Below are 25,583 nucleotides of genomic sequence, written 5' to 3'. Positions count from 1 at the left end.
AGTTAAAAATATGCAAATATACTACTAAATAGAAATGGGAAGTAATTTCACTTAGTAAAGTATTAAATCCTCACCTCTGCCCAGATCAAACCCCAGTTAGCGAGTTGGATTGTCGTCAGCTAGGCGATAAGGCGCCATGGGTTTGAATCCTCCTCACGGTAAGAAAAATTCTAATGCCTGTGTCTGTGCCTGTGCTTCCAAGAGTCTGATGTCGGCTCTCACCCCCTTATACCTAGAAATGCAGCAAAATTTCCTGTTCAACTCTCCATAGCTCTTCACTGTAGTTCTTTGTAAACCACTATTTGACTATTTGTAGCCTATTTATTAGCCTAATTGTTTATGAATAAACTAAGCATTGAGAAAGGAAATAATTTAACATGACCCAGGCCACTGACCTAATTCACTTCCTGATATTTTATATTGTTCTAACTTTATATTAGGTCAAATAGGTCACTAGTCATGTGGTACATTTGTTTCCAATCTGGAACTTAAAGTTGCAACACCACTAAATATTAGATTGGTATGTTCAAGGCTGTACCACTTAGCCAGTTTTACACAAAACAAACCACAATTACACTTGCACATTTTCAAGTGATTTCTTCAAATGTAGTGTAAATGAAAACTGTTCCTTGTTACGGTTGGCATTATACCATTTCATACAGTCAATTTTGAACTGTTTGAGGTGTGCCAAAACTGGAATGGTTCTCAGAAAGCTTACCTGTTTAAATGACACAAAATTCATCTGTGTTATTCTTAAATTGATTCTGAGGACAGCTATTTTTGGTAATGTAAGTATTGGATAAGTCTGAATTCAGTTCAAAAGGGTCACTGATCATGTGGTACATTTGTTTCTAATTTGAGTGTTAAAGAGACAATGCCATTGGAATAATGTTGACTGTAGTTCATTAAGTCATTGGTTTTGTGTTAAATTTGTTACAATTTTGTTGTTAAAGAGATGTACAACTTAGATAATTATTGAAGAGGCGTAGTCAAATGGAAGCTGATGTTGAAGATCCAATAAAGGTCAAAAGGTAAATTTGTTTCAAATTCAGTATAATAGCAGTTAAAGTTTTTGTCCCATTGATCCATGGGTCTGGTCAAATTATATGCAGTTTTATCTTTCATAATCTTGGTTCCTCAAAGACAACTGGCTGTAATTTTAGGTTTATTCTACTAAAAGAATTCGTTTTTTCAGTAATAATATTTTTCAAAACTATTGTAATCAAACTAATTTAAATTCAACTCACAAGAAAAATAAAAACTAGACAACTGTATCCCTTTAAGTCTTGAATAAATGTTCAGGACAAATGTTTTTATCAAGGACAAACTCATTCAGAAAAAGAAACGCTTCCTGCTGGTACCAATTATATTTAAACTGAGCTGAAAGTTTCTGCATAAAAAATAGGCAGTAAGATATTGTTTTTAAGTAAAACACCTTGTTGAGTCTTGCTGCACCAGAGAAATTAGGTTCACTGTAATCTGTTGAAATGTTTGATGGGATTAGATATCGTTTTTTGGAACATTCCAAACTATACAGGAAGCCTAGAAGGTACCGGTACATCTATTTCTCTTGCTGTTTATACCATATTTTTGTAACTTTTTAAGAATGTAAAGTATAGGCTCTGGGCACCAATTGAAAAGGGTTAATTATTTCGTGCATGTTTCATTTAAAACAAATTTTAATCATAGATTTTTTTTCTTCTTAAAAAATACAAAGAATTTCTTCTGAAATTCGGTAAAATCATGACAAATTAGGATTTCACATAATTTCATTTCATTATCTCTGGAAAAATGTTTCAATTTATATTGTCTAAATACTTGTAAAAGCTGATAGAGCTTAAAAAATATGATATATAGTTTCAGACATTCCAGCTTTCCTTTTTTTTTTCACGTCTGCAGTGGGCCAGTCAGTTTGTCTAAATTCCTTTCTGCAACAGGATTAAGCTAATCTCATTAGGCTAAGCCTAATCCCAAACCCTTCAGACAGATAATGAACCAGCATGAGTTGTTAAGACCATTTCTGTTTAGGACGGATCCATAGTATATGGACAAATTTCTAATGTTGTTATGTGTCATACAAGTCACCTTATGAGTAGCCAGGACCTATAGATTTCAGTGTCGGGCAGTCATTCAGAATTTTTTGTGTAAAATAGTATGGTTGGAATTTCAAAACTGGAATTAAATGTTGTGTAATTGTGAGCATATAATTATCCATTAGGAAGGACTTGTACTTGTTTACATGGACCTTGTTCATCAGTTTGACCTTTAAGAATTATCTGAATATTGGATATATTGGATTTTGAAGAAAAAAAAAAACAAAAAATCATTAATCTGAATACAAAAAAACCCTTAAAATTACGCAACATAACAAATTTTTGAACAACAACTAATTTAATATATATTCTCTTGGATCTTTGTTTAATTGGTTGAACCCTCAGGCTTAGGTCACACTTTAGGTACATTGCCTCGAGGATATATTCGCCCTGGATTGTTCTCTTTGATATATTTTTGAATCAACCATCAACCCTGAAGCAGTTTAGGAATATTTGTTATACAATCTGTTAAAAAACGCCCTTGAAAGTCTTAAAAAAAATCACATTATAACAACAGATTTTTTTACCAATTGTACTAAGAAAGGAATTTTTAAAATGGTGGAAGATTTACAAGGATGGCTTGGACAGAAAGAAGAACAGAACCTGTAAGTGTGGTTTCATCAACAACAATTTCAGAGTTTCAAAAGCGAAAGTTTGCTGGTGTTTTTTAAACTTTTAGATTTACCTGAGTAGTATTTAAACTTCTGAGGCTCATAAGTCAGTTTATGTTTTGGGTGCTTTAAAAATCTTACTGTCAATTTTGTTTCAAGTATTGTATATTTCAATGTAAAAATGTTGAAAGATCTGTGCAGATCATCCCATGCTTTGACTGGACATTGAGTATTTTATCCTGCTTAAGAAATAATAGGGGAAAGACCAGCCAGAACTACCAAGTAGATTTTGATGGTGTAAATTCCATTGCTGGTATTTGCAGGATTTGTTATCCTATCAGTTCAGTGACAAATACAGGATAGGTTAACTGAAAGATTTACAGCTGGGTCAAGTGGACTTATTCAAAGTCACCAGACTCAACAAGCTGATCAAGATTAGAATTCACGTCCACCATGAGGTCGAAGATAACTTAAGCTCTATCCAATTGTGCTAGAATAACAATATTCTTTTGTAAATCCCTCGAGATATTTGTACCTATCAAATCATGTATGTCCTTATTTTTCATTTTCTGTTGTATTCACATGATGTCAAGTTGTATTATGTAAAATACACACCTCATGATTTGAAAGATGAAATGTACTTTTGCATACAAATGTTCGTTACCTTAGGCTGTGTGCAAGATGAATTGAAATTCGGTTCACTGCCTGAAATGAGGTTTTATGTCTCTTTATCTTCTGTAACAAAAATTCAGTTTTATGTCATAATATCAATACCTTATTAGGGTAATGAAATGATATGAAGTTTTATGTCCTATTGTCAATACCTAATTAGGGTAATGAAATGATATGAAGTTTTATGTCCTATTGTCAATTCCAAATGCTGAGAAAATTCTCCCTTTTAATTTGATGTCACACAACCTCAGGGTCCTTACATCATCTAGAGTGTTTAACAAAAAACTTAGAGTGGTGGTTGAAGAGTTAAATACATATGTTTTCACTATTTCAAGTGTTTGTGACTTTTCACAATTTCAAGTGTTTGTGATGTCACCCCAAAAATGTCAGAAATTTCTGAAACTATTTTATTTAAAGTGTTTATGCCCCTTTAATTTGAAATAATCTAATATAAATTGGTCATCCCATTACAAATGATTATGTGATGTCACCCCAAAAATGTCAGAAATTTCTGAAACTATTTTATTTAAAGTGTTTATGCCCCTTTAATTTGAAATAATCTAATATAAATTGGTCATCCCATTACAAATGATTATGTGATGTCACCCCAAAAATGTCAGAAATTTTTGCAACTATTTTATTTAAAGTGTTTATGCCCCTTTAATTTGAAATAATCTAATATAAATTGGTCATCCCATTACAAATGATTATGTGATGTCACCCCAAAAATGTCAGAAATTTCTGAAACTATTTTATTTAAAGTGTTTATGCCCCTTTAATTTGAATTAACCTAATATAAATTGGTCATCCCATTACAAATGATCACCCCAAAAATGTCAGAAATTTGTTAAACAAGTTTATTTAACGAGTTAGCGTCACTTTTAAATCTGAAATGAAAATAGTTTTTTTAGAATTTATAATCGGTTGATGAAGAATGTATTTCACCATAAAAAAAATTTGTTCAATTTGATAATAACTCAATATTAATTTGCTACAGGGATTTGAGATTTTAAGAGAATTGTCACCCATTTCTTATATGGGATGTTTCCTTTAAGATATCAGTATAATGAATGAATGAATAATATGTTGATTGTGGTCAGTTGGTACATAATGTGACACAATGTTACAATTTTAGTACTATGTTAAATAGTTAATTGGTCAAGGTGAATATTTGTATGGAGAGTTTGAATACTATACCATGAAAGCATTGGTTGAGGTCAAACTTACTGCAAGACTGGTAAATGACATAAATTGACAAAGAAAATGAGTAAAGGTTTTTTCTTTAATTTTTAACTTGACATGAGTATCCTAGTGATGGATTTAATTCTATTTTCTATTTAAAGGCAAAGCTCATTGTTCAAAAAATTGTTTCACAAAAATAAACTCATCTGTTATTGCATTTGAATAATGTCAAAATGAAAAATATTATAAAACTGTGGTATATACATGTACTGTAGAGTTGTTGATGCAACAGTCAGTGCACCTAAGTCTATCTATCATTTAACCTTAACCTTTATTGATAATTAAAATAAATCAAGGTCAATTCAAAAGTTCACCTAAACCAACAGGTATAGCATCAAATTAAAAGTTTGCCATCTTAAAGGGATAGGTAGGCCTTTTTTTCACCAATCATACTTTATTCTCAGAAACAAGAATTTTTTAGCTAAGCCAATCAGTTGAAGTGTTCAAAGCTTAAGGAATTATGTGATTTTTGTACATTTCTAGTATTTCTGAAGATTATTTACATATTTTCAACACTCAAATCAACCCAAAAATGGCGCATCTGTCCCTTTAAGATGTAATATAGATATGGATGAAGAAATTTCCAGTTGAATAGTGCTCAATGTAAACATAATCGTATTACAACATAGTAATATTTTTACATGGTGACATAATTCAGAAATTTTCCATTGAGTTAATTTCCATGAGCTGAATTGACACTTAACAAGAGCTCATCACATGCAGCCATCATTTTTACAGATATATATTATTCATCGATTTGTACCGTTCCACTTTTCAGTCAGATATCTGTGGTTCCTACAATTCCAATAAAACTAAGTGTTACTATCGCAAAAGCTGTAATTGATATATGTCCTACTTTTCTGTACCATGCTGCGTATGAGCAAAGTAAAAATGCAGAAAGGTTGAACTGAAGGGCATAACTGATGTGTATGTATCTTAAAACATGAAAGAAAAACTGAAAAAAAGAAAAGTCTTTAAAACTAAAATAACAAACAGAGATATTGGAGCATCAATCTAATTGTTGTGTATACTGATGTGAAATAGTTGGGCTATATGATATATTGTATTATATTGGGCAATATAAATTTAAATTCATGTGCGCCTTTAAATCCTGTTCTAGTTTATCCTACTGCTTTTTAACTGTATAAAACCCTGTCAACATGAGTGTTTTCCTTTCAAACTAGTTCACTGATGGAGGTTAGATGTGTCGTACTGGCTTTCTTGAACACAATTTTAGTTGCCGATATGTGATGCTATCTAGTATAAGTACATATTCACAATGTAAAGATCTTACAAACTTCGTTCTATATCTTGACCGCAATAACCATTTTTCTTGTATCATGCAAGACATCTATTAGATTGGATTGTATGCCAGCAAATACAGCCAATCAGAGCCCTCGACATAAAGACTCAAACATTATGGCTTATTGTTTACAGACTTTGTGTCTGTTCAATCTCTGATTGGCTATATTTGCATTTATAACATGTTAGTAATGATAATCAAAACAGAATAGGATCATGTCATCAATTCAAGCAAAACCTGGTTCAAAAGCTATGAAGCTCAGCTTTCATCAAAGTTAAATCAGGTTTACAAAATTTGGGTTGAGTGAACAAGGCTTTTATTTGAGTATTTTATTGTATCCTTTATATGGTATTTTATTTCCCTTTTTTATTATATTGCTACCCTAGTTAAAGGATTTTATTGTGACTTGAGTACTGTAAACTGCAGTTTGACCTTGACTACATCCTTTTTACAATCAACAAAATAAACATTTCAAGTATGATGTGAATACAAATAAAAAAATTTATTTAATCATAAGAAATATAGTCCTAATTTGACAACCAATTGAGTGTTAGGCTCTGTTAACACGGTCATTTTCTCTTAGACACCAAACGAAAAACCAAGGGATTGCAATTAAAGGGAGTTTCTGGATAGACCAATTACAAACAGTTGTACCTAAATATACAGCATGACAATCAAGTTATACATTTTGTTGCCACCTACAATTCTACTGCTAAAAATGCCTTTGTGATTGTCAAATGCTGTCAATTTGTTTCGATTTTGGCAATATTTCTTTTTGAATTAAGAGACATGATTTTTAGAATTAAATAACACAGCATAAATAAGTTAACAGTTGGCATATAAACAGGGAAGTCTTCTCTTTTAAGATGTATTGAATGAGTTTCTAGATATATTTGAAATTAATTATTTTATTTGGGTGACAGTTTGTATCATAACTGTCATGTCCTCACAAATATATTTGTTTGTTGTGTGACAGTCCGTCATTTAGTTTTGTTTAATTTCAGTTTAAAAAGTTGAAACATACCAGGTGCATGATGGATATTAAAACTTGTATTTCTGGACTTGATATTAATTTTGAGACGATAAATGAAATTGCATGAGAAAAAAAATGATAGGCTTACATAACATCAAGCTTGTTTGATGCATTAACTGTCAACTTATTTAAATGGAAATGAATTCTGATAAAGAATTCTTTAAATACCCCAATTGCACTATTGCTCTAATTTCATGACTTATTATAACTAGCAAATATTTAGAGAAAAAATACACCAAATTTATTGCAGAACAAAGCCATTCACATGCCCAAACTTTAAAGAATGACCTGAAAACTAGTACATTCCCCATCTGAACCTGTACCACATTTCCAGTCTATTCTTGCCCAACAGACCGTTACACGGTTCCCCCCTCCACACTCTTCACTTCTCACTGTCTACTTTGTCACTTGTAAATTAATGGAAAGTGATTTGGACTAGAACATGAAAGTTTTCTCCGTGTGATATTTTTAAGTATGTTTTATTTTTCTGATTTCAGCTCAGCACCAGTGAAACATTTCACTCATGAATTATCAATTCGAGGTCGACTGAGACGACTGCTGATTAAAAACCCCACCACCAGTAAGTATAGCTATTTTAGCCATAGGGCGTAGTGGGTTCAAAACCTCTTAAAGACATGACCAATGTTGGTCTATTGATTCTATAACATATTAAGATTTCATCACCCAGGAATTTTCAAAAATATGCCCAATTTTGTGTTGTGCTAATTTTATGTAAAACATTCATAAAAATGAAATGAAAGTTTCCTTATGTTCAGATTTATGTAAAGATAGCAGATTTGTTTGATAAATTTTAAGCTGAGTTGTCAACATTGAAAAAGAATATTGTGGTTTACATAATTCCCAAGTGAAAATGACAGTTAAATTTGAAATAGACAGTTGTCATGAGAAAAAGCTATTAAATTACAATATTTTATTGTCTTTATTAACCTTTGTTTTACAAAGTGCAGGCATATTTGGTGCAGATTTTACAATGTAGACAAAATTTTATAACAAATTTAAAAATACTTTTGTGTCTGACTTTATGTAAATTTTGGGGCCATGAAAATAAAAAATGGCATGTAGTGTGTAATGAGAGAAATTTTCTTACAATTTCGTGTCTATTTTTGATTCTCATTTCTTAAAGGATTTTGTATATAGCTATCCTCAGGCAGACTGAGCCTCAGTGTTGTCCCGGCCAATCAAAATTTTATGTGATTACAGAGTGTCCTTGAAAGTCAAAGAGTCCTTGTATAGGGTTGGGTTTGGTTTACACCATATTATAAGTACCTGTTATATCATACCAATATACCAATGTACTACTTATTAGTACTTCATATCCAATAAACCAATTCTAGAACTTTCCGAAGAGTACCAAAAACCTTCTCAATCCAATTTTAATTGTACTTCTTGTGAAAATATCACACCTTTAGATTGGGTATTGTAAAATGTAACAACTCTCAAGTATTTTTGACCTTGAATTTGATTAAATTACTTGTTTTAATCTGAGTAAACAAACTTTTAAAGATCTGGGGCTAGTTTTACTTAATAATAAGGAGAAAAAAATCCAGATTTAACAGAATGCATATACAGTAATTCAATTGGTTACCAAAGCTAAATTTGAAATTAATTTGAGTGAGTGACCAACCAAATGAATGGAAGACTGTTCAGGAAACAAAATTTCCATATCACACACTGCATTTATAGACCTATTAGGTAGAGATGAGTAGGATGTAAAACTCCATTTCACTTTCTTTCTATTACAGGGTTATGTAGCACAGTATTTGATGTATGTGTTAAATGTTTGGTGTGTATTTTATATGTTACTAGAGTGTGTCTGGATGATCATAAACAATTTTCATGGTAAGTGTAGCCTTGTACATCCAGAACTGTCGGATTGCTTCAGTATTGTTTAGATCCAAATTCTTAAAGGGGCAGCCTTATTTTTTGAGTGGTTTGGAAAATATAAACCAACATTTTTAGAAATGTATCCCAAACTAATTTAAAAGTTTGCTTAATCCTAGATACTTTATTTTTTAGTTTATGTGCTTACACAATATCCTTCTTAGGATAAGATTTCACGTTTTCTTTTGATATCCATAGGGGCAATTCCGGGATGGTTAGATCCTTATCACATGTTATCTAATCTTTTTATATTCTTTGTGAATATTTTATTATGCATACAAGCAAGACATAATTAGTGTTATCTTTATCTTTCATTAAAGTTATCTTGACACACCTTTCAGGCAGTTCAAGGATAGTGAGGCCTTCCATCTTTAATCTCTTTCGTATTATCAATGCAAAATAGAATTATCAAATTTGTTTTCAATATTAGTCAGGGTATTTGTCATTAAATCATATTTGATTTCATAGAAGTAGGGCTGTGAATAAGTAAACTTGTGAGTGCAAATTGATGATATCAGTGTCCTTGATACACATAAAAAGTTTAGAAAACCTCTTTATAATCCCTTTAAATTTCAATGTCAAAAAGTTTGACAGGAAACAACATCCACATTTTACAAAGAAAAAAACTTAAAAAAAAAAAAAAAAAGGTTAGATTAGATAGAAAACCCAAGTCAAAACCTTCAAGGCTCTGGGTTATTTACAGTTGATCAAGATTGTTAATGGATGTCAGTTGTCAGTGATGGATGTTAACTTGTCAACAAAACTTTTGTCATTTCACCTTTTACATTGTCATTATTGTTTTACTAATTAATGGATTAAATTTAATACCCCCAGATTAGTTTACATTGTTGTAAGAAACAAACAATCATATTTTACAAGTATAACAACTTGGGATGACTCAGCTGGTTATGATACATGGAAAATAATACCTAAGGTTAGCAGCTGGTTCTTGGTAAACAGGATACTTACTTAGGTTACCAGCTGATCCTACCAGCTGCTTCTTGGTAAACAGGAAACTTACTTAGGTTAACAGCTGATCCTAGTTTAACTTCTTGGTAAACAGGATAATTACATGAGTTAGCAGCTGATCCTATCTACCAGCTTGTTCTTGGTAAACAGAATATTTACTTAGGTTAGCAGCTGATCCTATCTACCAACTGGTTCTTGGTAAACAGAATACTTACTTAAGTTAGCAGCTGATCCTATCTACCAGCTTGTCCTTGGTAAACAGAATACTTACTTAGGTTAGCAGCTGATCCTATCTACCAACTTGTTCTTGGTAAACAGAATACTTACTTAGGTTAGCAGCTGATCCTAACTACCAACTGCTTCTTGGTAAACAGAATACTTACTTAGGTTAGCAGCTGATCCTATCTACCAACTGGTTCTTGGTAAACAGAATAATTACTTAGGTTAACAGCTGATCCTATCTACCAACCCGTTCTTGGTAAACAGAATACTTACTTAGGTAAGCAGCTGATCCTATCTACCAACTGGTTCTTGGTAAACAGAATACTTACTTAGGTAAGCATCTGATCCTATCTACCAACTGGTTCTTGGTAAACATGATAATTACTTAGGTTAGCAGCTGATCCTATCTACCAACTGGTTCTTGGTAAAAAAAGATAATTAATTAGGTTAGCAACTGATCCTAACTACACACTGGATCTTGGTAAGCAGGACAATTGCTTAGATGGTCTTATCTACTTGCTTGTTCTTGGTAAAAAAGATATTTACCTAGGTTTGCCAGCTTAACCAAACCACTTGGTATTGGTATTACTAGAAATACAACTCTCTTGAGGATCCTTTCTATCAAACCTTTTCACATTGACTTTTCTTAAATTATCTGCTGATTTGTGTGGAAGAGTTAGGAAAGATCTATTCAATTTATTTTCTTTACTTCCAAAATTTACTAATAAATACCAAGCGGATGGGAAATTGGTCATATCTAGATGTAGTACACTATCTTTCATGACTTAATTTACAAATTGAATATTTCTTGATTAATCTTCACTGCTGTTTTATCTATTTTCACTCTTGATGTATTCATATCTATTACATGTATCTAAATCTATATGTATTTTAAAAAGGTGATAAAAAGTTGTTTATCTTTCAAACAATAAAGTAGCTCACCCAGATATATTTTTTCTCACATTTTTTTGGCTGAAGGTATACTTGTAGTAGAGGGCTAGTAATTAGGTTATATTTTCCAGTCATGTCTGTATAAAGCACTAATTGTTGGGTTGTGAATTGAGTCTATAAAACATTTATGATTTTTTTAACTTAAGAAAGACACATTTTAACTGTTCTAAAGGGCTGGTAACTGGGATATATTTACCAGTCATGTCTGAATAAAGCACCAAAATTATGAGTTGTGAATATAATCAAGATTTTATAGAAACTTAAGTGATTATTCATGCTAAAGGTGATCAGACGTGAGTATTTCAATATAAAAGGGGCCTGCTTGGTCATTAATTGATTTTAATATAAATTATAAAAACAAACCTAATGTAATGTTTATACAGATTAAAAAGTGACACGGATAGCATAGCTTAAACCTTTAACATCCCTTAAAGTTGAATAACCTAAGAAATAATATGCGTTCATTGGAAATTATAATTTGAAAATTTGGTATTTTGAATTTATTATCATACTAAATTATTGTTTGAAATTTGAAGCAATAGAAATTAGAATAACATATTTACTGATTTATATAATTTCTTAGTTAAATTACAGTATTAAATTCTAATCATTCATTTTAACAATAGCTCTGAGCTCTGAAATTTTGATAAATTATGTAAATATACTTGTATTAAATATCCTGTGTTTTTTGTTTTTAATTGACAAAAGAATAATGATAAATGAAAATTCCAAAATCAGTCACAACTTATTACAAACAATAAATTATGAATTTTGACTAAATAAAAACTGTATAAATATAAATTGTATACATAAATTGTATAATTTTGTATATAAGATTTTAAGTATGATTAACTAATGGTATTTTTCGTTTCTTTTCTCGGTGGAAAACTGAAATCAAGCCCTTGGTATTTGTTTTAACTTGTAAACATGTGTATTTTTGTGTTCATAATTTAATCATATTTTGTCTACTTAATAGTCATATCATAGATTGCTAAACCAAAATGACATCTGATTTCAATCTTAAAACTGGATTCAGACATGGAAGTTCACTCTGTTGCTTACTAGAGCAAATATTTAGCTTACTGTAATTTGTATAAAGCAGAAGCAAAATTTTTGTTTGTCAGCTTTGGAATTATTTTCTGATACGTACATTTGGAATATGTTGGGTCTGATAATAATTTCATAATTTTACTGCTGTAAAATATCTCCTTAAGTCTGAAAATCTGAAAAGGAATGGCTAATGCTGCATACTGAAAATATTTCCTCATTGTTCACTGCATGGTGTTGCCCTTCCTGATTTCAGACTTCCTTTCACTTTTTATTATTTTTAATTTGTAATAGTAAGTTATTGTGCAGAATATTAAATGATCTATATACATGACATGGGGCAATATACAGGTGACTTTATAACGACCTTGGGCAAATATTTTAATGTGAAATTTTACCCCAAAATATGAAATGAATATGGTGAAAAATACCTTGGTATTGTGAGCCTATTTGTACCTGAATAGTGTAGTTATTTTTGTACTGCAAACTTATTTTAGATCAACATCACAACAAGGGTATTCAATGTCTAGGGTAATTTCTAATTTAAAGGGACTGTCTATTTTATTTTGTAGGTTTTATTTGACTATTTTCTTAAAAAGCCATAACATATTATTTGTATTAATGTTGCATTCCAGCTCTATTGTTGGATAAAGTGGTATTTCTTTCTCCTACAAAATATGATAGTTTCCCTTTCATCATTTTCATTTCATCATTTTTATTTTTCACTTTTTAAAATAAATCCAATGTTTTCTGTCTGTTTCAGTTATGGAGAAATTTGTCCCAGCAACATCAACAAATCCACCCCTGTATCTGAAGGCTTTTCATCCACAAATATCCATTGGTAAGTCTAAAGGTTTTATCTGCAATACCTCTAAATCTTCATCTAGGATGATATCTGCTTTGGTGAAAAAATCCATATGACAGACGTTGAGTAGCTTATGAGGCAGATGTAAACCAGTGACATAATGTGTCATATCTTGTCAATGACTTAAACTTTTGCAGTTGGAGCTCCGGGTGTAAGACAATTAGTTGTGCTGATTTTAGACATACAACATAAGACGGTACCTTTTGCTTGCATCCCTTCCTAATGAGTTTGATTTCAGGAATTTTTTGGGTCCCATTTACATGCACTGCGGCAGTTTATTTCTCAGCCCCAGTAAAACATTTCTTATTATTATTCTATTGATATGTGTTGATAATTTCCCTGTCCACAAAAGCACAGACAGAGGAACTATTAATTAATGTATATTTCTTATTATATTATAGGCATGTATTATTATGGGTTCACAGACCCCTAGCATTATGGCTTGTACAAGTTATATTAGCTGTTATTACTCTTGTGAAGGCTTCTCTACAAGTCTACTGTCATACAAAGGTAATGTTGCTATGATTTTTTTAAATATAAATGATAGCAAAAAATTTTGGGTGATTTCAAGAAAGATGAGGTTATTTTTTGTAGACTTTTAAGACTAAAAATGGCTAAATATGCTTTTGGCTGAAAACATCCAGATATGTCAACATTCAAAAATGTTCATTGTTCATACACAAATTTAGTGGAAACTATTTCTCATCTTCATGTCTCTCTGCCCCAAGACTAAAATGGGGTTGATTTTTGCTTATTTTTCAGGGTACACGTCTAGAGAATTTGTTGTTTGATGGATTTTTAATGGAGGTAGCTTGTTCTTTTCCCGTTATTTTAACTGTAAGTTGTTCACTTTTCATTTTCAATAATAGACCAGTCATAGAATTATTTCACAGAAGATTGTGTCAGAATGAATAATGAAAAATACAAATAATCTGAAAATGTTTTGTTATATTGATTGAAAAAGGCTGACAACATATATAAAATGATTTCAGAATTGAATCTTTCGCTTATTATTATTATTATTTTAATGCTTACTAAAGGATACCTGATAACTATTAGTAAGTAACGATTTGCCTTTTCTGGAGTGATATTTGAAATTTTAACATTTTAACAAATTTAACATTAAGCAATGTTACGAAAGCACAGGCACAGGGTATTTGGGTTATCTGTGTTTGACAGAAAAATAGATCTGGTGCTGCAAAAAAATTTTTTGCTAATGATAAAATTTAGTCATGAAATATTTTAGAACCACTTGAACTAATGAAGATTTGTCTGAAATTGGCAAGGAGAGTTGAAAGCCAACACTCACCCTCGAAAACATCTGTGACATTAGAATTTTTCTTCTCTTGGGAATCAGTTCATGTCAGAATATATTATATTAGCTGTTATAAATATGGTTTAAATCTATGAATTTTAAGCTCTGGTATGAATAGTGAAGTTTTTGTGCAGTTTAAACTGATGTAAATTTGATTATATTTTCAGTGTTGTTATCCAGTTTTGTTACAGAATATGTATTTACCTGTTTTTATGAATTGCTGGTTGGGACGAGGTGCTCTAGCTAGATTATTTGTAAGTATGTCTGTTAAAATAATTATCAAAGTTCATTAACATAATCTGAAGGAAATTCAAATTTTTATAACAATTGTAACTTTTGAGATTATATACATGTATTATAATCAGTAGAAATGAGACTTTAAACTCGCAATTCTGTAATCCAGATCAAATTCAATAGGTATATTTTTTATAGTTTTGATTGTACATGAACCTGATATCTGATTTTCCTTCTGAAAAATATACATGTTTGAATCTGCTTGAATACATGGATGTAGTTTTTTCGTCTGTTTCTTCAGAATTTGATTTTAATTGATTTCTATTTTAAGAATGATCTACATCTACGCAAACAACGCTTTCAAACTATCTCTGTGACGTTATCACAGCAAATGATGTTACTAAATATAACTCTGTTATGTCTTGTTTTTACCACGTAAGTCTTTCTTTTGTTTTTAGATAATTGGTCAATTTTTATAGCTATCCTAATATCTTCTGAGGGAGCTGGTGTCTGCAATACCAAGCTACTCAAAAGGAATCAAACAAAATTTCAAAATTTCAAAGAGAGAGAAAGTACTGGACGTACAGTCTACTTCTTAAGATAAGAAAGATGTAACAACCTAGTCTGAAAACAGTCTAGTCCAGAAACAGCCTAGTCTTAAAATGACAGGTCCTATGAAGGTAGCAAAACTGAAGCAGTCTTAAGAGAGCTTTAACCCTGTCTTAAATATACTTAAAGGATATTTTATTTCAGAATTTGTGGTATACAACATATTCAGAGAGGCAGTGATGAGACATCGTTGACAATGTTTGAATCGTTGTATTTTGTGATAGTTACATTCAGTACAGTGGGATATGGAGATATATCTCCAGATATCTGGCTAGGACAGTTGTTTATGTTTGTTATGATCATAGTAGCTTTTGCCTTTATTCCACGTCAGGTAGGCAAATGGTTTTATTTTTACCAGAATTATTGTTCTGATAAATCCATATCTAGAAATTTTAGATTGTTTATAGATTTATAATCCTTTCTAAAATGAACACTGACAGTCATGGAGCATAACCTCCAGAACCCTTCATAGCTTATTCTTCTAAACAGCCTTCTCTTAAAGCCTTCATTTGAAATTCCAATCACACGTGCTCTTAATATCTGTTAGTTTTGAAGATTATAAGATAATACCAAACTACAATTTATTACAGTTAGAAGAAATTGGGTCAACATGGATTCAGCAAAAAAAATCAGGAGGCGAGTATAAAAAGGGGGAATCTCCAAGACATAGACATGTTGTAGTTTGTATGAGATTTCCGAATACAGAAATGGTGATGAATTTTTTAAATGAATTCTACGCACATCCTAAACTAGAGGTAAGTAAATGCTACTTTGTTTAGTTTTTTTCAATGTAGCCAATGAGCTCAGTAGCAAATATGATTAAAAGATGGAGGATAAATGCGAAAAGAAACCTTATGTTTGAATTTCAGATTGTTTTATTTTTTATATTTTTTCCAGCAACACACAGTTGTCCTTATCTCACCTAACGAACTAGAAAATGATATGCAAATGATTTTGAAAGATCCGAAATGGGCCAATCGTGTTGTATATATTCGAGGTTCGGCACTTAAAGATGTTGATTTAAAAAGATGTCGTATCAACCAAGCGGACGCCTGTTTTTTCTTGGCACCAAAAAACACTGGGGACAGAAACAAAGCAGTAAGTAATGATAAAAACAGATAAGAGGAATCTTGAGGCTAGGATTTAAAAAATGTGGAGCCAGAAGTCAAGATAAAAAATGTGGAAAAGGAGGCTAAGATTTGAAATATCTTGTTGAATTGTAGGAATGAAGTCTTTTCAAGCTTAGTGTTATAAATAGTTTGTATAAGATTGTTAGCTGGGATAATTTGCTTGAAAAGAAATGCTGAGTTTAAGTCTGGAGACGTTTGAAAAGCTGTCTTTTCTTCAGTTATTGTTGCGATCTATTTTTCTATGACCTGTTTGAAGATATCTTTGTGAAAGATACTTTGTCTACAGTTGTCTCTGCAGCACAATTTGTTAACTTATAGATAGGGTCCAAGTTGAAATTCTTTGCAGGATTCATTAAACTATATTTCAGAAATATTTTCATCACAATAAGGTCAGGATGCATGATAAAGATATAAAGTATATTATTGACTGAATTTGATATATTATTTTACAGATGAAAGGGGGTGGGGCAGGCAAAAAGGGCGCTCACAATGTTCTGGGTTCAGAACGGGTTCAAGATTTGCAGAATATTTGTATAGAGGCCAGCCTAGATGTGGGCTTTAATTCCAATATCTGTGCGTTTACTTTGAACAAAGGAAAGTGTTAAAGAGAGCTCTTTGAACATGAAAAGATAGATGATGATTTTTAGTTTAGTAAAGATACTTTGTGCACATCAGGGGACAATTTTAAACAAACCACAACAATCAATATTATATTTGGGTGGAATGAATAGTACTTGAAACATAGTAAGACTTGACTTATGATTCCGAATTAAACTATCCCAAAACAGTGAACTGATCTTTGTTTATGTGTTGAATTGTCCCTGAATATGCATAAATATTTTTGCTCAACTATTCATTTGTAAAAATCCAGTCAATCTCTGTTTTTTAAATAGCTTTGTTCCCTATATTATGCATTATCTCCCTTTTTCCTATTTCTAAACCATTTGCTTTTATTCTTGTAGGATCAGCATACTATACTTCGATCCTGGGCCGTCAAAGATTTCGCTCCACAATGTCGCCAATATTTACAATTATTTAAAGCTGAAAACAAAATGCATGTTAAATTTGCAGAGCATGTCGTCTGCGAAGATGAATTTAAATATGCATTGTTAGCCAATAATTGTTTATATCCTGGATTATCTACCCTTGTAACGTTACTGCTGCATACATCCAGGGGCAGGTAACTATAGTTAGTCAATGATATTTATGCACATATCTCCACTGAAACAGGTTTCTTTTAACATCCATATTTTTAAGAAGGGCTCAGGTTGACCATGCTACTGACAGAATCTGAAAGCATCTGGATCAATTTGCTGGATTTAGGAAACTATCCAGTTGTCATCTGCTGCTTGAGATCTAGTAACAATTGAATCTTCTAATTGACATTAGCGGTCAGATTTATATTTACTTTGACATTCATAGTTGTGCATAAATGTTTTTGATTCTCTAATTTATACAAGCCAGTTATTGTTTTCTGAAATAAAATAAATAAATCAATTAGACATGATTTGTAATTCCAATTTGGAAATTGAACCTATATTTATAATTGCAGCATCTTCTTCAAATCTTACAAAAAAATAACTTATGTTAAATTTTTTATTAATGTGTCAAATATATACAAATACTTTCCATTTTTCAGAGAAGGAGAGGTAGCCAATGAACCATGGCAACAGATTTATGGTCGACATTCTGGAATGGAAGTTTATCATATACAACTTAATAAAAGTTCTTTCTTTAGAAAATTTGAAGGCAAGAAATTTACAGAGGCCTCTGTAGTTGCACATCAAAGGTAATAATGATGAACATTCATTGTCCTGTTTCAGTTGGTAAATTGGCTCCCTAATTGAAGGTCTAGGGTTTGAAGGTTAGAAGGGGCTGACATAGAAAAAATATCTGTTCATTCAAGGTGCTACAGGCTGTTCATTTTGAATGGCAGATGATATTGAAAAAGAGAAGGTTGTTGCTCTTACAAAGATACTTCTATTATTTCACACTCCTGTCTTTATTAGCTCATTCAGCAGTAGAAAAATAAATGGTCCTTATTATTGTCTATTGGTTTTATTTAGTCACTGATATACTAATACAGTTCAGTCATTCTGTTGACTCTGTTTTCTAGATATGGTGTATGCCTAGTAGCTGTACTAGATGTTAATCGCTCGGAACCAAGACTCCAACTCAATCCTGGTTCTGATCATATTCTGAAAGGTTCTGATTTTTGTTTTTATCTGGGAATGACACGAGAAGAATACTCCAAAATTAACGCTTGTGCTGAAACAGAAGCTGTGGATTCTGCTAGAACAAAAAATATTGGTAAGAGTTTTTCAAATTTACTTTTCTTTATTCTACTGGCAGTCATGGTGGCTCAGCATATCAGACACTTGTTCTCTAACTTTGGGGATTGGTGGATTATTTTAATACATTGTATAACTATCATGGCTAAATTTACCTTTTGTGCACTGCAGAGTCATTTACCTTTTATACAACTAAATGCATGTGAGCCATCTTGGAGGGTGTAACTGTCTTATTTATTTATAATGAATACAACTAATAGGCTAGTGTGCCATTGTAGAGGGAGTAAATGTATTATTATATATTTTAGAACTAATTGCTAGTGAGATACAGAAATGGCTACAGAGTGAAGAAGAAGGAGATGTTGATGATGATGAAAGTTTATTCAGTACTATTACCAGTCAACTTGGTAAAACTATAACACATCGTTTACAACATAATAATGATGGTACGTTACTCTAGTTGAACCAGACATGACTAGGAAAGGGCTCAACCACTTTTAAGACTACAACTGATAATCTTGATAATATATCCAAGGAATTAACATTTTTGTCTGAGAAAAAATATTTTCTTTCTCTATTTCTTGTTTGTGCTTTTTTTCATTGAAATTTCTGTCTTAAAATTTTATTTGAGTCCAGCAAACAGGTTTAAGATTTCAAATAAATATTTTGATTTTTTCAGTATCAACTCCCCTTCTATCATCTCCAGTTGAGAAAGACACCATCAAAAAACCTGTAAGTTCCTCAACAGCAGCAAAAGGTACTGAAACACTGGAAAGGTTCTCACAACAAGAATCTGGAAAAATTCTACAGTTTTACGATATGGGACAGGAAAGGTAAGAGGATAACATATAATGCATGGAATATTTCTCATTTTTTTGTCGAAATTTTGTTGTGAGCCAGCTGAAGCTTGCTGGGTAATTTAGGCTAGTTTTTAGGATCAGTAATACAATCCTCTTGTGGTTCTCATGTTCATTAACTCCATCAGGAGAAAAAAGTCTATGTCATTTCAATTTTTATTTCTTTGTTTGCAGTTTTATTACTGGGCCACCACCTAGTACTCTGTATGTAGGAACAAAACGTACATCATGTCACTTACACAGGGACAGACGGCCATCGTGTTGTACCAAGTGGGGAGAGGTCTGTTGTCCATTTTATTGATTTTGCTGAAAAGAAAGGAAAGAAATAGCCATGATGATCATGGATAACAATGTGGACTTGTTCAGTTTTTTCTGCAGCTCTTGTTTTTGTAACCACAAATGTGCACTATCTTATAAACTTTTAATGTTTTTATCTGTAAAAGATGACTTTCTGGCTAGTCCTGACACTAATTTCTAAAAATGCCTTTACATTAAAATTGATTTTGATAAATTGAATGTTGAATGATACAATTTTTTATAAGCTATTTCATTAATTCTTACCTGTATCCCTAGAAAATTTATAAAGATTTTTTATCTTCTAGGTTTGTGAACATTGTTCATTTAAAACAGCTAAAGATGAACGTTGGGATCAACAGTTGATTATTCTAGTGGCAGGATATGGTAGCACTGGAATTTATAATTTTATCGTACCCCTACGTTCTGATTATCTTAATGTCAACAATCTGAGTCCGATAATTTTACTTTTAGAACAGGAGTGAGTAACTCTTTGATACTTCTTATTTTTAGTCTTTATTGGAAAGAGGACTCAAAGCTGACCCCTTTTGACTTTTGAGTTATTTGGCAAAAAAAGGGTTCATGGTGAAAGCATAAAAATTACTGTGAATGGCATCAGAAATTTTGCCTTGGGGGGTGGGGGGGGGGGGGAGATTCAAACCCTTAACATAACCTGTCTCATTTTATCTTAATATCAGTTTTGATATTTGACTGGCACCAAATCACCTTAGCATGATCATCCACATTGAAATGCAAAGTGCTATCTCAATATGGGAATTGATTTATGTATCAATTTTATTATCAAATCTTTCTTCAGGCCAGATAAGATGTTTATAGAAACTATTGCACATTTTCCACTGGTTTATTGGATGCAGGGAAAAATGACCAGGTATGTATGTCTGTATGATATTTAGTGATGTTTTTCTGTCAAAATAAGAACACATCAGACATGAACGATTATTTTAGCCAATCAAATGTTTGACTAAAACTTGAAAGTAGCTAGGCTACCTCATCATCATTCATTAGTCCAATCATTTTCCAATAAGTAGGACAGAAAACTATATATCACATCATTCAGATTAGAAATCACATTATATTGGTACCAACAAGCAACTATCATTGTTGTAGTGTATTCTTCCTTATTCTGAAATGTGAAACAAATAAATCTAGGAAACAATTCTTGATCATCTTAATGTCTCTATAGTTTTTTCTAATTCTCAAATTTTTCCCTTTCAGTATAGACGATTTATTAGTTGCTGGTATAAACAAGGCTACTCATCTAGTGGTAGCTAATAAAGAAAATGACTCTGATATCCAGGAGGATGTGTTATCAGACGCTGAAACAGTTGTGACAGTTCAAAAAATAACAAAGTTAGTATATATGATAAATTTGCTTTGGACTTTATGGCACAATGAGTTTGCCTCTCCTAGTAAGGTAGAAATGTGTAGGACTTGACATTTCATTTCCTCAAGATTTCAATGATACGAAGATAACTAATTTTTTTGTTTACCAGCTGACTACTCTAACAACAGTTTGGCCAACTCTAATATGTCATCAGGGGGCTTGGAGAAAACGTGTCATAAGAAATAAAACCCTTCATTCAATTTACATTTCTTTACATACAGTTTATTCCCAGCAACAAATGTGATAACAGAATTAAACGATGCTTCCAACATGAGATTTATGCAGTTTCAAGCACATGATGCTTATTCTCAATCCATCTCCAAGCTAGAAAAGGTGATTTTTTATTTTCTAAGAAAGTCTATCGGAGAAATCAACTAGTATTTTGGTCTAGATTATAATGTTTCATCAATCAAGCTGGGGTTGTCAGCGATGACAACTCAGGTTTGAGTGCAACAAGTTCAGAAGCACATTGAAAATAAAGCATTTTTAGTCTAGGCTCCTTTGCCTACTAGTGCAAAAGAACATTCTCCCAAAGGACAATAACTATTTCTATGGGCAAGAATATGGTCTGATATCTTGTAAATGTTTATTAATTTTTTTAGAGATTAAAAGAAGAAACCAACTCTAACTTGCCCCACCTATTCCGTCTTCCATTCACGTCTGGACAAGTTTTCTCAGCTGGAATGTTGGATAGACTTCTTTATCAGGTCTGTTTTTTTTTAGGACTGGGTTACCCCATCTAAATAAACATTTATGTTTCCTCGTACCCAACCATATTAACAGCAAGAGCTTGGCAAATTTTAGGTCCATTTAAATATCGTTTACAATGAAACATTTTAGAATAAGTCAATGACGATGAAACATTTTAGGCAATGAGAAATAATTTGTATATTTTTTGCAGACGTTTGTGAAAGGTTATCTAATCAGTTTTGTCAGGTTATTACTGGGTATTGATGCTGAACCTAACTCAGGACATTTATCTAGTGTAAGTTTATCTCTGACTATTCATGTTTATTAGATCTAAATATAACATATGTTATTTAAGCATTAATGTTCATTGGTCACAAATTGATTTGAGATATAATGTTTGACTTTTTCCTTTTTTTAAACTGTTTGAAATACAGCAAAAAGAAATATGGTATTTTTTCTCTAAATATTACAGGTAAGAGTTAGAAGAGCCACCCTTGCCCAATTCCCAACATACAACGATCTATATCAGGGTTTATGTTCTACCACAGGGGAAATCCCAATAGCTATTTATAGAACAGAGAAACGCCCTGCTCTTTCTGTTGCTGCTCTTGAGAAAATGGATAATGAGGAGGTGGTAAGTACTCCTAAAATATTTTGAGGTGTCTTCTTTTAGTTTTTGACATGCTTGTAATATGTCTTCTTTTGAGAGATTTCCTTCACAGTCAGTTTCTTGAAATCTAAACACTCTTGCGGCCAGTGACATAAATGCAACAAAGCGAATACCCGAACAGCAGTAAAGCGGAAGAGACATCACATAAGGTTAACATCATACTTGGAGACAGGGTATATGACGTTTTATTTCATTTACACTCAGTGTTCAAGAGGTTAAAGATATCTGTCAATGAGCTTTTTTTCATACCTTTTAACTCTCATTTCACACAGGAAAAAAATCCTTTCATTTCAGTTAGTGAATAACAATTCCAAACATTTTGGTCTTCCATCTCGGCCTTCTATACCTGCAAAATTATTTGCCCAGAGTGACACAGATTTTAACAGGCCCAGTGAACTTGTTTATAGTAGAATGAAGAGTCTTGATCTAAGTGATGATATACATTGTAAGTATTTATCTTATTGTGGTCTGTAGGCTTAAAGGATGATAAAAGTTATCTCCCATATCATAGGTTGGCTAGGCCTAGAACAATTATATAGTTTGTGATCTAAGACAAGAACGTTAACATCAACTGTTATTTACCTACATAGACTAAGGGATACCAAATTGATAAATGAAATATGCAAAGTTCTAGACTTCATGTTCAGTTATAATTCCTTATCTCTTAAACATTGCCAGTTGAATTGATTATTTTGATTTCTAGGTGATACTCCATTAGATAGTAATATATTATCTTATGTTATTGTTAATCCTTCTCCAAAACGTAAACTCAAATCAGGAGATATGATGTAAGTTTACTTCTATTGTTATTATACCTTCCTAAACCTGTCATTGATGTTGGTAGAGGATTGGGCAGCAGACATTAATAAAGGCATAGAACTGAAGCCCTGAGGTCTACAAGATGATCACATTAAATTTAAATGTCCCTATTGGAAATCGATAAAAAGCATGCCACAGTCTTGACAAAATTTTCTTCATTGCACACTTCATGCCTGTCATCTATTGCTTTTGCAGGGGCAGAACAATTTTAAGTAAAGCTTTCATTTCATTTTCTATCTCTTTGAAGCATAGGAGTTTGTTAGATTTGGATTTGTCTGTGTTGATTAAAATAAAATAATTCTCCGAATGTTCACATATCAGAATAAAAGTCACTTTGTAATTTAATGGATTATGTATTTATATCTTTTGATATGTTCTTGACATATTTTCTCTTTATGTTTTCAGTTATGTGATCCAACCAAGTAGTATGTTTGCTGTTCCAAATAAACTGAAATGGAGATCACCAAAAATGCACCGGAAAAATTTTGTTGTAAGTCCAGCCTCGACTCCTGTACTGGCAAGAACCACAAGGATATCTTGGAACCTTAGTCCAGATCAGAGAAAAAATTCTGCGAATTCCAGCAGCACATCAGCTGTCAAAGGTGAAGGTGAAGGACGCTCTCGATCCAAATCTGAATCTCAAGTTAACCAATCAAAATAGTTCATATTAACGTCAATTAAACTCATCTGTGAGTTAAATCTCAATTTCATTCTTGTTTATGACTTATATCACAAAAAAGAAATCAGAACCTTTTCCATTAACTCAAATTGACCAATGAGATTGTGAACTTTTAGATTTGTTAATGTGATTGGATAAAATGTTAACCATTAACATTTCACAATATTCATTCAAAGATTACAGATACTAAGTCTTGATTGGATAAATCAAAGAAACAAATAAATATATCTGTTTGTGATTGGTTGATGTAATCTCTGTTTTCTGGACAGCCATAGATACAACAACAACACCTTGGTTGAAGATGACTGGTGATAACTAAAGTAGACATAGCTGAGATTTTCATTTAGCAATCACAATGTTAAAACTTTGTTTTTTATCAGAATATGTTTCTATCCAAATCTCAAATCTTCTAAGACATCTTATTTTTCAGTGTATAATATTTTCTCTGTGCTATTTTATTGTTTAATAATCCATTCCAATAATTCCTGTACATATCATTCATTAATGTCATTCCAATTTTTATGAGCCTAAAGATGGCGACACTATCCTATGCACTGTATTATGTTGATTGTGTTCAGAAATGAAAAGTATGATGTAAAACTTATTATGTTGACCTAGAAAGGTGTAGAAAGTATGAAACTTCATTAGTTACAAATGGGAAAGAATTGTAGGATGTGAAACTCCAACTGATATTTCATTTTTTTAAATGGTAAAATTAATGATTTTGATGATCGCTTAATAATTTCTGGAATTCTGATTGGTTGAAATCCCTTAAATCAGCTAACCAATCAGAGTTCTTGGTGTATATTTTTACACTAAAATTTGTGATGTTTTTAAGCTTTATGATGAAAGTGCCTTGATTTTTAATAAATATTGATTATTATCATATATACATATATCTAGTCTGTTACAGACTTGTCAACTCTCCAGGCTACTATGTCCTGCAAGTCCCACGTGAAACCAGTTCCATGCATCTTGAAGATTTTGTTTTTGAAAAAACTAGTTCTAAAGCTTGTGTACATTCAGTAATCCTCAGCAGTTTCTATAAAACTGAACCTGTTGCAGAGCGTTTGCAGAAATTTCACAGTAGACCATTGGAAAAGAGTATTGACATATCTGTTCTGTTGTGTTCAACATGGTCAGGTTTTAATATTTTTGTTTCAGGTTGAAATTTTCAACAAATTTTATCTGTAGTATTTTTTTTGGTAGTATTTTTAGTTTAATTGTTTTCATATTTTTTCAAAGTGTAATATTTTAAAATGGTGCCTTATTTTTTTAATCCAGGAAATATCCATTGCAACCTTAAGGAAAATTTCTATGATGAAAAAAAGTTTCTGTCTTGATCTAAATGGTCTAAACCTTCCTCTTTTCACCTAACTATTCCAAAAACAAAAAGACCATTCAACTTGAATTCATTCCTTTCCCTGTAAATATTAAAATAAAATTATAAAATTTGAGAAATTTAGAAATAAAAAAAATTACAAATTCTATGAGTTAAGTTTAAGGGGGCTCATTTCCAGACTCCAAATTTAGATTCATATAGAATATTTTCTAATTGTGTTCATGATAAATTGTTAAAATGATTTTGTATTCCAATATTTTTATATTTTTATTATTTTTGTTTATAATTGTACATTGTTAATGATAATTGCATCTAGAATAGAAATTTTAATAAAATTA

The 25,583-nt window shown here is 31.6% G+C and overlaps 1 protein-coding gene across 1 annotated transcript; it reads left to right on the top strand.

Moving 5' to 3' along the window:
- Positions 1 to 2,648: 2,648 nt before the first annotated feature.
- LOTGIDRAFT_232492 (hypothetical protein) lies at positions 2,649 to 23,885 on the top strand (the record flags this gene model as incomplete). Its single annotated transcript, XM_009056847.1, has 28 exons — positions 2,649 to 2,698; positions 7,452 to 7,534; positions 8,718 to 8,814; positions 12,809 to 12,886; positions 13,312 to 13,420; positions 13,673 to 13,747; positions 14,393 to 14,479; positions 14,791 to 14,894; positions 15,213 to 15,399; positions 15,659 to 15,823; positions 15,966 to 16,166; positions 16,651 to 16,707; positions 17,161 to 17,378; positions 17,838 to 17,987; positions 18,315 to 18,508; positions 18,798 to 18,935; positions 19,169 to 19,322; positions 19,521 to 19,626; positions 19,949 to 20,121; positions 20,458 to 20,529; positions 20,877 to 21,011; positions 21,267 to 21,378; positions 21,648 to 21,752; positions 21,947 to 22,030; positions 22,208 to 22,369; positions 22,700 to 22,850; positions 23,109 to 23,193; positions 23,630 to 23,885. 28 exons carry the CDS (start codon positions 2,649 to 2,651, stop codon positions 23,883 to 23,885), a joined length of 3,588 nt encoding a protein of 1,195 aa, XP_009055095.1.
- Positions 23,886 to 25,583: the final 1,698 nt, after the last annotated feature.

The sequence above is a fragment of the Lottia gigantea genome, assembly GCF_000327385.1.
Source record: "Lottia gigantea unplaced genomic scaffold LOTGIsca_29, whole genome shotgun sequence".
NCBI classification, from domain to species: domain Eukaryota; kingdom Metazoa; phylum Mollusca; class Gastropoda; family Lottiidae; genus Lottia; species Lottia gigantea.
The sequence above is the reverse complement of the archived record's forward strand: the minus strand, read 5'-3'. Positions and strand labels throughout refer to the sequence as shown.